Here is a 12,520-nt window from a genome sequence, read left to right as displayed (position 1 = left end):
TGTGTCTGTCTCTCTGTCTATCTGTGTGGTGTGTAGGTGTACAGCAGCTTGGACCTGTCCCGTGGCCAGCTGGAGGAGAAGGGTGAGACGGAGGAGAAGAAGAATGAGAGCCCTCTGACTGTAGACTCTCTGAGCTGGACCCCAGAGTTCACTGAAATGTACGTTCCACAACATCCCTTCTGTTACACTAAAACTCTGGTTAATGACCATCTATTGTTTTCACACATCTTTGGTACACTATTAATTCAGTTCCCCCACCATTACACTTGCAAGGGTCTCAGAATACCTTAAGACAAAGATGGCAATGCATAACCGTCTTATATTAACCCAATTCGTCAGTACAATAATTATAATACAGTAAGCTAGTATGTTTTTAATGTTCTTTTTCTGAGGGTGGTTGATATTTACCCAATTCCATTTTCTCCCCCCAGGCACTCCCTGTCCCGATCCTCGGACACAGAGAGCACTAGCATGGGCCTTCGCCCCCCCCGCCTTCTCCCCAAGTTCGCTATCTCGGCCGAGGCAGAGGACAGAGTTGAGGAGTCCATGGTCCTGGGGGACCCCAGCAAGGTGGCCTTCTCCATCGGAGAGGACGAGGTTGACGCAACCACCCCCGGGAGCACCCACAGCGGGGCTACTCTCTCTGGTATGGAGGCCTGGGCCTGGAGCACTGGTTAGAGCTGATAGAAGATATAGGGATAATGCTAGATATAGGCATCATGTTGGGTGTTTAAGACTGTGGTTCAACTGATATTCAAGAGCAAAAAAGTAATGATATGGGTATCACATGGCACTGTGTTCAATGTTTTTAATGTGCTTGACTGTAACAAAAGATATATGGAACATTTCTGACATAATTGTACCTGTTCTTCTTTGGTCAGTAGGTAGTTTCTCGGAGCACCTGGACCTGCTTCCTTCCAGGGGTGAGGGCGTAGACAGCCCTGACTCCTCCTCCAAGACTCCCATGGACCTGGGAGGGAAGCATGGCGTCCTGCAGCCTGATGGACATGGGGATAAGCATGGTGGTGTTGCCAAAGTCCCCAAGTCTGTCTCAGCAAGTGCCCTCTCCCTCATGATCCCTGGAGGTGAGAGGATACACACACACACACTACCCCTGTGATCTCTAGCATTTCGATTTAGAGGAGGACAGGATGAGAAGTAAGAGCTAGAACAGAATTAGAATTAGAGCGATGGATTTCAAGAGAGGAGTGTGAAAGACATTAAAGATGCCGAGATGAAAGATCTGTGTGAAATTGGCACGGCTCCTGCTGGGATGAGGCTCCAGTTTATGAAGTGGCTGTGAGCGCAGTAGCCCAGAAGAGGAGCCTCTAACTGGGGTGGTGAGCTGAGAGAGAGGCCTCTCCACTGCTGGGAGGTGGGTAAATCCCTTAGGTCTCACAGTGATTCCTGGCTCCCAGGCTTTATAGGAACAGCTGGCTACTGAGGGGAGAGCTACAGGAAGACAGGTCAATAGAAATGATAGTAGCGGTCTTTGTATGTGTGTGTCTGTGTTTTCACCTTTAAATGAACCTATTTTGGTTTGAAGAATTAGAGAATTCACTCTACAAAATTAGGATAAAAATGGATGGTGTGCTATTCAAAAACGTATATGGCAGCACTTATTTTGCTTTAACACTATCTGGCAGATTCCCAGATTAGTCCCTTGATTGTATCTCAATGACCACATTATTTCCCGTAGTAAAATGTCCTTCATTAATGTGCCTCTCATATGGTTACAGATATCATTAGAAATGTCTTTCTCATTCTTGCAGATACCTTAAACGCACGCCTGCTTTGTGATATTTACAGCCGTTTTAAATCATTTAAAATACTGATATTTATTTTTCCGTCTTATTGTTCCAGATATCTTCGGGGTGTCCCCTCTGGCCAGCCCCATATCCCCCTACTCCCTCTCCTCGGACCCCTCCTCTCGTGACTCTTCCCCCAGCCGAGACTCCTCCCTCTGCGTCATCTGCCCTCGGCAGCCAATCATCATCCACAGCTCGGGGAAGAAGTTTGGCTTTACGATGCGGGCTATCCCGGTGTACGCCTGCGACCGTGATGTCTACACTGTCTACCACACGGTCTTGGTAAGAACAAACACAGTCAAATAGCTAATGAAGTACCGGTAATAAAGTACATTTCTGTTGATGGTCACTTTCATCTACGTTATTGAATAATACATCTAGTGGCTGGATTCAATTAAACCTGAGAAACAATGTTTTGTTTTTGTACTGCAATAAGGTCTCATTATTGAGTGATGATAGATACAGTAGCTAACAGTGTGTTTCTGTGTGTTGTTTAGAATGTGGAGGAACTGGGTCCGGCCCACAAGGCTGGGCTGAAAGCTGGTGACCTCATCACTCATGTGAATGGCGAGCCGGTCCACGGCCTGGTCCACACCGAGGTGGTGGAACTGCTGCTCAAGGTCAGAGAACCATTGGCTATAAAGCTTTCATCAGATATACTGTAACTGCTAGTAACAATTGTCCACAAAGGGTAATGACGTAATCGTATAAGCATAAGGTATATGTTAAGGGTATTTCTAGTTTGTAACTTGATATTCTCATGATGGAGTTCATATCTCACTGTTTATCTACCAGTAATTTAATTTACAGTAGTCCAGCCCACTATTTTTATTTCCAACCCTGTTTCTAACGTAATACTCTCACAATGGAGCTAATTCATTTTGGGCCAGTTTATCTTATGTATCTGTGTATCTGCTTCCTTTCCAGAGTGGAAGTAAGGTGGCAATCTCCACCACTCCATTTGAGAACACCTCCATCAAAACAGGGCCTGCCAGGAGGAACAACTGCAGGAGCAAGATGATCCGACGCACCAAGAAGCCCAAGAAGGAGAAGACACAAGAAAGGCAAGAATTTCATGTTTGGTTTTGTTGTTTTCTATATGAGAAACCATTTCATTATTAAATATGAACTAATTAACTAGATCTAGGTCTCTGTACAGTGTGCTCTGTAGAGGTCACGAGTAAACTTGTACAGCAAGTGTTCAGGTTTTGTCATATACAGAATAACCACAGGGTGTAGCTGTGGCTCCTTACAACAGTGCTAAAACTCCCTCTGTCACTACTAGACAATGGTAACTCATCACTACTGTCAGTCAAGTTTTTCATTACAAAGATCTCACTGTGGCTTTCATTTTTGATTGACTGAATGGTTTTATTGGTTACTCAAGAACATATACATTGTAATACCACCATTTAAGAACAATGATCATAGATGTCACAACAACACTACACATTATCTATTTTCTACCTTGAACAAAATTTACATTATCTATGGAACATTCTTTCTTGGCCCTATAGTGGTGGACTGATTTGGTGTCTTCTCTCTTCTATATTTCTGCTCTTTGCCAGAATGCATATAGTTATAACACAATTTTAAGGATTGTTTTCTTAGATTAGACTCTCCAGAGTCTAGACCACAAATATAATATAGTGAGTGTCTGGGCCTCATACTGGTAGACTGACCTTGCCTTCTCTCCTCTCTCTCTCCAGGCGGCGGTCTGTGTTCAGGCGTTTTGCCATGCAGCCCTCCCCTCTGCTGCAGACCAGCCGTAGTTTCTCCTCTCTCAACCGCTCCCTGTCCTCTGGGGAGAGTCTCCCAGGGTCCCCTACCCACAGCCTGTCCCCCCGCTCCCCCACCGCAGCCTTCCGACCCACCCCTGACTTCAACCAGTCAGGTGAAATAGACTGTCAATCATTCAAATTTTATGGAATAAATTAAATGTACACAATAAAATACATTTTAGAATTGATCAGTGTTTATCAGTAAAACAATCAATGTTTCTTAAATTAAGATCAATGTACAATATTTACCACTATAAAATATTACTAGTTGAATAACGTCCTTCCCTCTGTGTTTCCAGGTGGCAACTCCTCTCAGAGTAGCTCCCCGAGCTCCAGCGCTCCAAACTCCCCCGCAGGCTCCGGCCACATCCGTCCCTGCACCCTCCACGGCCTGGGCCCCAAACTGACTGGCCAGAGGCTCCGACAGGGCCGTCGCAAATCCGCCGGCAGCATTCCCCTCTCCCCGCTGGCCCGCACCCCATCCCCGACCCCCCAGCCCACCTCCCCGCCTGGCTCACCCTCTCCTTTACTCAGCCATGGGTCCATGGGGATCTCCAAGACCACCCAGGCCTTCCCAGTCAAGATGCACTCACCCCCCACCATTGTCCGCCACATGGTACGGCCCAAGAGCGCGGAACCGCCCCGCTCTCCGCTCCTCCAGCGGGTGCAGTCAGAGGAGAAGCTGTCACCCTCCTACACGGGCGACAAGAAGCACCTGTGTTCCAGGAAGCACAGCCTGGAGGTGACCCAGGAAGAGGCCCTGGGAGAGGAGGTGCGGCCTGGAGACATGGACCACCACACCCTGCAGAGTGTGGAGGAGACGCCCTGCGAGCCTCCGGCCATCACCCGGGTCCGGCCGGCTGAGCAGGGCTGCCTCAAGAGACCCGCTGGTCGCAAGATGGGTCGGCAGGAGTCTATGGAGGAGCTGGACAAGGAGAAACTGAAAGCCAAGGGGGTGATAAAGAAACAGGACTGGTCAGAGAGGCGAGAATCCCTGCAGAAGCAGGACGCTCTACAGGAGTCTGATGCATCTGGTGCAGAAGGAGGAAGAAGCCAGGGCAGAAGCCAAGGCTCAGAGACAGTCTCACTGGAAGGCAAAGCTGCCGGCTCCACCCTAAAAGATGTCCTGTATAAGAAGCTGAACACGCGTGCCTGTGAGGGCACCCCCGAACCACTAGGGGGCAATAGCGCTGACTCGCCTCTGTGCTCTGTCCATCCTGACTGGAGCCCCCAGAAGGCTGAGTGGCAGCTGTCCAGGCAGAGCAAAGATGGCGGTAAGCCAGACAGGCTTGACTTCAAGGCCCCCAACATGGAATTTGCCCGGAAGAGGCAGTCGTTCGAGGAGCGAGAAGATGGCATGTGTCGACTCTCTCCCGGCATTCATGAAAGCCTCCATTTTGGCTCCATCCGGTCCAAGAGTCTCCAGCTGGACTCAGCGCTGGCTCTAGACCACATCAAAGGTACCATGGGCAGCGTCCACTCCAGCCCTGAGGGCCTGAACCCAAAGATGTTCTCTGGGAGGGGGGAGGGAAGCGCTGTGGAGAAACTCCAGCTCATCTCCTCCAATGAAGGCTCCCTCAGGAAGACCTCCTCGGAGTACAAGCTGGAGGGGCGTCTGGTCTCCTCCCTCAAACCCCTGGAGGGCACCCTGGACATTGGCCTGCTCTCCGGGCCAAGGGTGTCTAAAACAGACACCTGCCTCTCCAAGATGGCCGACAGTGATGGCGGCTCAATAGGGATGCCCACGTGGCTGCAAAGCCCAGTTGAGCGGCAGGTGTTGATTCCCTTGCTCAAACCCTCTGACAAGCAGAAGAGCCCCCCCACCAGTATACTAAGCCCTGGAGCTGTTGTGGTCCTCAGCAGTCCAGTTCCCGCCAAAGAAGAGGCTAGTATTTCCAACACTGGGCTTAAATGCAGTAGCAGAGGTGAGAAGCCACACAACAGACCTAGTCACAGTGAACCCCCAACGGCTCCCTCCAAGGCAGAGGTCTCTGACTTTGGTGGGAAACAAGAGAGCAGGTCCAGTATGATAGCTCACGATCATAGGACATCCCGCCACAGCGCCCACTTCTCCCACTGTGGGAAGACGCCCTCCATACGGGAGGTCAGCAATGAAGACCAGGAGGAGGAGGTGGAGCCACCTCAAGAGACCTCAGCTCCCGCACAGCAAATCAACATGGACATCTCCAAGACATCCAATACAGTTATCGCCGCAAAGCTAGGGAGTCCCAAAAAGACTACAGCATCTGTACCTGCCTCAAAGGTGGAGGTTCAAACAACTGCCTCTAATGTAGCTGTACCAGTGAGGCAAAGTTCAGATTGTCAGACAGGGCCTAGTTACCTGCAGAGCATTGAGAAACAAGGACCAGCTGAGAATACAGGTAGTATCACTACATTTGTACAATATATTTTAGAGCAGACTCCATACCTGTCAAAGCAGCAGATGGTATACAGCAGTCCCTCGACAGAGACCACAACACAAACGTCCATCCTTGCGCCAATCTCTAGTCTTGGAGGTATGAACCTAACCAGTGGTCAAGCGTCTCAAAGACGGCACAGCACGGAGAAAACCCAAAATCCGGACAAGGTTCAAAGCAACAGGCCAGTTCCAAACAATGCCAATGAACCTGCCGCTGCTGTTGAGGAGCTCAAAACTGCAAACGCAGGAAGAGATAAAATGACCGAAGTCAGAGAGACAAGTCCTAAAGTGGATGTAAAATGTGGCTTGTCTAAATACATTTTGGACAATGCAACTGCTAAAACAGAAGCAACACAGACGTGTGATCAAAGAAAATATGCTTGTACCATTAGCAGTCATGTAGCGATTAGTAGTGTAGCAAAGCAAAGTAGAGAAGATCCCACTTCACCAAAGATGAAGGGTAGCAATGCAAAGACTGGAGAGCGAGAGCAGTCATCTTTAACAAATCGATCTGCTGAGAAGGCTTGGGTCAAAGGGGCTCTTGAGGCAGAAATACCAGTCTCTAAAAAGCAAACTGTTGATGTAAATATCAAAGAGACAAGTCCTGTGCGGACAGTGAAACAGTCACCACCAAGTCCCGCTTCAACAAAACAAATGATTTTCAATCCCAAAACTAAGCCAAGATCTGACTCACCACTTGCTTCACAAACTGTTGGGAAGACAGAGGAGGAGAGGGGGAGGTATGAAGCGAAAACTCCTGCCACAGCCCCAGTCGTCAAAGTAAGCCTGGATTCAAAACTGCGAGAGTCATCTCAGAAAACCCCAGTCTCAATGGTCAAAGAAATCCCAGACTCAAAGCAGAAAGAACCCCTACACAAAACCTCAGTCCAAAGCCATGTCAAAGAAAGTTCAGACTCCAAACTAAAGGAATCTTTGTCACAAACTCCTGCCCCAACTCCAGTTGTCAGACAAACCTCTGCTGACCCAAAAAAGAAACAGAAAGAACCAGAACCCCACACCTTTGCCCCAACCCCAGCCCAATTCATCAAAGATAACCTGGACTCAAAACAGAAATCACCCCCTCAGAAAACCTATATCTCAACCTCAATCAACTCAAAACAAAAGGAAATCACTACTTCAACAGTTGTCAGACAAATCATAGACTCAAAACAGAAATCACCCCCTCACAAAACCCTTGCCCCAACCGCAACCCCTGTCATGAAAGAGCCAGCACCTGTCTTTGCTGCAACCCGACAAAGCCAGAAAGAGCCTCCGACCTGGGCCAGTGCTCCCTCCCAGTCCACCCCTGTACCAGTGCTGCTAGCCCCAGCAGTGAGAAGAGAAGCACACCTACCCAACGGTGGAGCTCTCTCAAGCAGGGCCAGCGGCAGTACTGGACAGGAGGCTGTGGTCCAGACCTCCAGGGAGGACCAGGGGAAGCCGAGGGTAGAGGCCCCCAGGTCAGAAGGCCTTAGGTTGGACTCTCATAGGGGCCTGGGTGGGGTGGATGCCACAGGGCCAGCAGCCACCACCCCCAGCAACAGCACCCCCCAGGCCAAACACAGCACAGCTGAACCCAGGGTCACTAACTCTGACAAACAGGTAGCCACCAGCCGAAAAGAACAGGCTGACAAGAAGAAAGGGGAATCTGCTCAAGAGGTAGCGTCTGCACAGAAAAACACCAAGAGAGAGACTTCAAGAGTGGCTGCTGCAGGAAAAGATGGCACAGGTTCAGACAAAGACTCGGCTCGACACAAGCAAACCAAGGAGTTGCCACGTGGCCCCGCAAACAGAAAGTTAATGCGGGATTAAAAAAATATGACGGCAGCCACCTTTGCTTTTGCGATATATCTGAAATAAGACATTTTTGTTTTTGTTAGTAGTGTCGTCATGCCTTATTTTTTTGAGAACCGGGGAAGCTGTTACTTCAGTGTTTATATTGCGTGAGAGAGATTTGTGTGTGTTATTCTGAGTGTATGTGGTGGTGAATGCAAATGCTTGGTCGATACCATAAATGTCTAACGTTTTTGGACTGATTTGCTGCTCATTTGTGGTTCTCTGCTGTGTGTAAAAAAAGTGTAATTTGTATCCTGAGATTGTTTGGAGTTTTTATTTTTAATCGACAGCAGAGTGCAATGTGCAATCAACATGTCAGGGGGCAGTATGGAGTAGCCTTTTCCAAGGTTGAATTGAATTGCACTGGGTTTAGAGTTCTGGGTTTAGAGCACCTGACATTGAAGGTAACAGACTTTCGATGCGTGTAGACTGAACTATGTCCATTTCACTCCCACTCAAAGAGCTGTGTGAGTTGAAAACACAGTAGTCATGGCACATCATCGAATCAACCATTTAAGAGGTGTGACATTGATGCAGATCATTCACTGGCACTCGTCATACAGAAGTCAAATATCACCAAAAGTTTGTTTAGATACTTTATCTTATGTCGCTTTTCCTTTATTTTTATTACCTAGAGGGGAAGTGTGCTTTTTTGGTTTTCGGTAGCGGTGCACAGAAGAAACGCACTATGTTCTGTTCTTCTCACCTATAACTATTTAATATGGAATCATCTTACGGTTCTGGAATCATATTTAGTTGAAGGGGCCTTAGGGTTAAGGGGAATAAAAAACACTTGCTGTTCTTAGCAGGTTATGTTGTAATTCACATTCCTTTCACATACATCTCTACATTTATTAACCTTTGATTTTTATGCAATATCTTGTAAATAATTATGACAAAACTAACTGTAAAAATTGGGTACATGGGTTTAAGTAAATATAAGTGTTTGTTTTTTATATGTATATATTTTGCAATGTCATGTTTGTATACTCAGTGATATGTCATTTCAGAATCATGTTCTGCTTGATAATTCTATGGTCTAGAATAAGCTAACGTAATGTCTATCTATACCTATCCAAAAGACATCCTCTCTCTAACATAGTAGTTTTAACACTTCTGATATGTTCTGAATTTTACTTGAAAAGAAATAAAGCATAAATGGGCAATTGTGCTTTTCCTCAAACATGTAGTGTTGAAAATAAAAATAAATAAAAAAACTGTGAGTGGAAAGTGGTTCCCAAGAATGCGTTCAATCTCGATATTGCCATAATGATGTATGTAGAATTGTAATAAACTGGAATATTTCACTGAGCCCAATAAATTTGAATATTTCACTGAGAAAATATGTATGTTATTATGACAGTGTAGAATGCAAGCTCCATGGAGTTGATGGAATGAACCAACAATTCTAAGTATGTTTGCCACTAGGAAGAGATTTCTGAAAGTCCGTTTTTAAGGAGTAGTCTGCATCTATTCGGTGTTGTTTTCCAGTTTTGTTTATATTTGTGCGGCTAGACGTTCATACAATGTGAAATGCATTTTTGGGTATGGTAAATTAAAAAGGGCTAAAATTCAAGTAAACGTCTAGAAAATATTGGGAATGTCAGGGTTGCAAGAGATTAGATTTCAGTTAAAGTTCTGAAGTTGTGTTCTAGCCTTGTATTGTTTCTGTCATTTTCATTAATCTCCTGATTTATGTACCAGATCAGCCAGATGAAAACTATATCCAGTTAAATGTCTAGCTAACAGTAGGGTTGAAATTACAGATTTTGTAAGAACAAAATGCACCATTAAACAAATCTTAGTTCATATACATAAGTCATTATTCTAGACAGTTGGTGATTATACTGGCTTTGTGTATCAAAAAACAGTGGACTTCTTTTACACTGACAGGATGTCCTGTAGTTTAGCTGCCAGGGCTTTTGATTGCATACCGTAAATATCCAACACAAAGTAGATTTCTAAATATGCTGTACAATATTTACTCTATAATGTAGGCTATGTCATAACAATAAACAATCTACTGTATCTTAGGGAGGCAAACAAAAACACTATCTAAACAGGACACTATGTATTTACATAAATGGTCATCTGTACCCAAGAATGCACATTGTAGACAAATAACAAATGAGATTGATAGAATAGATTTTTTAAATAAGAATCTGAAGTTTTACTATTCTCATTTAGTTATTGTAAATGTATTGTCAAACGTTTGGGGAGGGAAAATAATAATATTAGACACCTGTCCCCTTCTAGTTGCAGTAGTTGTTGGAGAATTGGGAAAGAATGATTGAGATGACAATGTTGTTCCCTATCAAACAGGCTCTTCCCACTGTGCAAAAGCTGGTTGAATCAACATTGTTTTCACGTCATTTCAACCAAAAAGATTCAATGTGATGACATTGAATCAACATGGAAAACTGATTGGATTTGAAAAAAGTCATCAATGTATGGGAATTTCATATTTTTTTCACCTAACTTTTAACCGAAATCCAATGACATGGTGACATATTTTTTTTTTTTTCACGTTAGATGACAACTCAACCAAATATAAATCAAAACAAGACGTTGAACTGATATCTGTGCTCAGTGGGTGGATACAGACGGAAATTAATCGAAAAACACTTTCTGTGAATGATGGAGCGTCTATTTGTCCCCATGCTTTTTTTCTGATGATTGATGTTTAAATCCTTTAAAAATAGCACATTCAGTGTTTGTTTACAAATACTACATGGATGTATATTTTGTATATTGTGTTAATGATTTGCCAAATGTATGTGCTACGTCACAGGAAATATGTTTGTGTTGGTAGTGTCTGTGACTTCATCACCTACCCAGCCACCCAGTTGTGTTGTTAAAGACTGTCTGTGTGGTGGTCAATATGTCTCTGTTTCAACATCCGTCGGGTCCCACATTGTCCTGCTTGTTTTTGGAGTTTCCTTTTTTCCTTTATATGTGTGAAACTAGTATTAGATTAACTTGATTACTATGGTTTGTCTTTTAGGATCTGTACAATAAAGATGTTTGAGTTTTTGTATTTCGCCCAAGGAAATCTCTATGGATGTCATAGATGTATATTAAAACAGATATTTATACTTCTAAAGTTGCATAACACTGAAAATAAAAAGGCATGATAAAAGTCTGTTTCTTTTCATTATTGATTTAATGAAATGATCATGAACAATCTGAATATGCATTATTATTTGTATCATTGTGATATTAAGATTAAGTAGCGATACACTAAAAAGGCATGCCTGGTCTTTTTATCCTTGGAAAGTTCCGTTGTAATGTATATGGTAGAACTACCCTGATTGTGTTAGTCAATGAACTAAGCTTAGTTCTGACCCACTTACTTGGATAGTCCCCTTAAGATGGTCTATAAATGCTCAAACTGTCATCTGCAACTGTTGATATGCAACCGCTTGCTTTTGTTTTAAGTTAAATTTAGGGTTGGGCTAGGGTTAGTGGATAGTTAGCTGAACAGTTTTTTTAAAAATATAGTTTTGTTTATACTTCTTAGGGGGTAGATCAGCTTTAATATTGCAGATTGTACCTTCCATCAATGTAATGTCTGCATAATTTCCAATCCCCCATATAAATATATATATATATATATATATACACTACCGTTCCAAAGTTTGGGGTCACTTAGAAAAGTTTGAATAAAAATGCATAGGAAATGTAGTCATTGACAAGGTTAGAAATAATGATTTTTAATATAAATAATAATTGTGTCCTTCAAACTTTGCTTTCGTCAAAGAATCCTCCATTTGCAGCAATTACAGCCTTGCAGACCTTCTAGGCATTCTAGTTGTCAATTTGTTTCCTGAAGCACCTCCCACAAGTTGGATTGGCTTGATGGGCACTTCTTCCATACCATACGGTCAAGCTGCTCCCACAACATCTCAATAGGATTGAGATCCGGTTACTGTGCTGGCCACTCCATTATAGACAGAATACCAGCTGACTGCTTCCCTAAATAGTTATTGCATACTTTGGAGCTGTGCTTTGGGTCATTGTCCTGTTGTAGGAGGAAATTGGCTCCAATCAAGCGCCGTCCACAGGGTATGGCATGGCGTTGCAAAATGGAGTGATAGCCTTCCTTCTTCAAGATCCACCACCAAAGCACCCCCAGACCATCACATTGCCTCCACCATGCTTGACAGATGGCATCAAGCACTCCTCCAGCATCTTTTCATTTGGTCTGCGTCTCACAAATGTTCTTCTTTGTGATCCGAACACTTCAAATTTCGATTCGTCTGTCCATAACACTTTTTTCCAATCTTCCTCTGTCCAGTGTCTGTGTTCTTTTGCCCATCTTTTCTTTTTATTGGCCAGTCTGAGATATGGCTTTTTCTTTGCAACTCTGCCTAGAAGGTCAGCATCCCGGAGTCGCCTCTTCACTGTTGACGCTTAATGAAGCTGCCAGTTGAGGACATGTGAGGCGTCTGTTTCTCAAACTAGTATGTATTTGTCCTCTTGCTCAGTTGTGCACCGGGGTCTCCCACTCCTCTTTCTATTCTGGTTAGAGCCAGTTTGCGCTGTTCTGTGAAGGGAGTAGTACACAGCGTTGTACGAGATCTTATGTTTCTTAGCAATTTCACGCATGGAATAGCCTTCATTTCTCCGAACAAGAATAGACTGACGAGTTTCAGAAGAAAGATATTTGTTTATGG

The 12,520-nt window shown here is 44.4% G+C and overlaps 1 protein-coding gene across 1 annotated transcript in view; it reads left to right on the top strand.

The window, feature by feature from the left end:
* LOC311099590 (microtubule-associated serine/threonine-protein kinase 1-like) overlaps window positions 1–10,929 on the top strand; it is a gene marked incomplete at its 5' end in the record, with an annotated part of 175,532 nt that extends 164,603 nt beyond the window's left edge. The window contains 8 exons of the mRNA XM_084140284.1: window positions 37–158; window positions 432–646; window positions 885–1,085; window positions 1,864–2,090; window positions 2,306–2,428; window positions 2,736–2,872; window positions 3,518–3,702; window positions 3,889–10,929. Of these exons, the coding sequence (XP_083996410.1) occupies window positions 37–158; window positions 432–646; window positions 885–1,085; window positions 1,864–2,090; window positions 2,306–2,428; window positions 2,736–2,872; window positions 3,518–3,702; window positions 3,889–7,820 (5,142 nt within the window). The 3' untranslated portion in view covers window positions 7,821–10,929. The remainder of the gene's footprint in view (window positions 1–36; window positions 159–431; window positions 647–884; window positions 1,086–1,863; window positions 2,091–2,305; window positions 2,429–2,735; window positions 2,873–3,517; window positions 3,703–3,888) is intronic.
* Window positions 10,930–12,520: the final 1,591 nt, after the last annotated feature.

This window comes from Coregonus lavaretus (genome assembly GCF_964263955.1).
Source record: "Coregonus lavaretus genome assembly, chromosome: 24".
Classification (NCBI taxonomy): domain Eukaryota; kingdom Metazoa; phylum Chordata; class Actinopteri; order Salmoniformes; family Salmonidae; genus Coregonus; species Coregonus lavaretus.
This window is presented reverse-complemented; position numbering and strand designations above follow the sequence as displayed.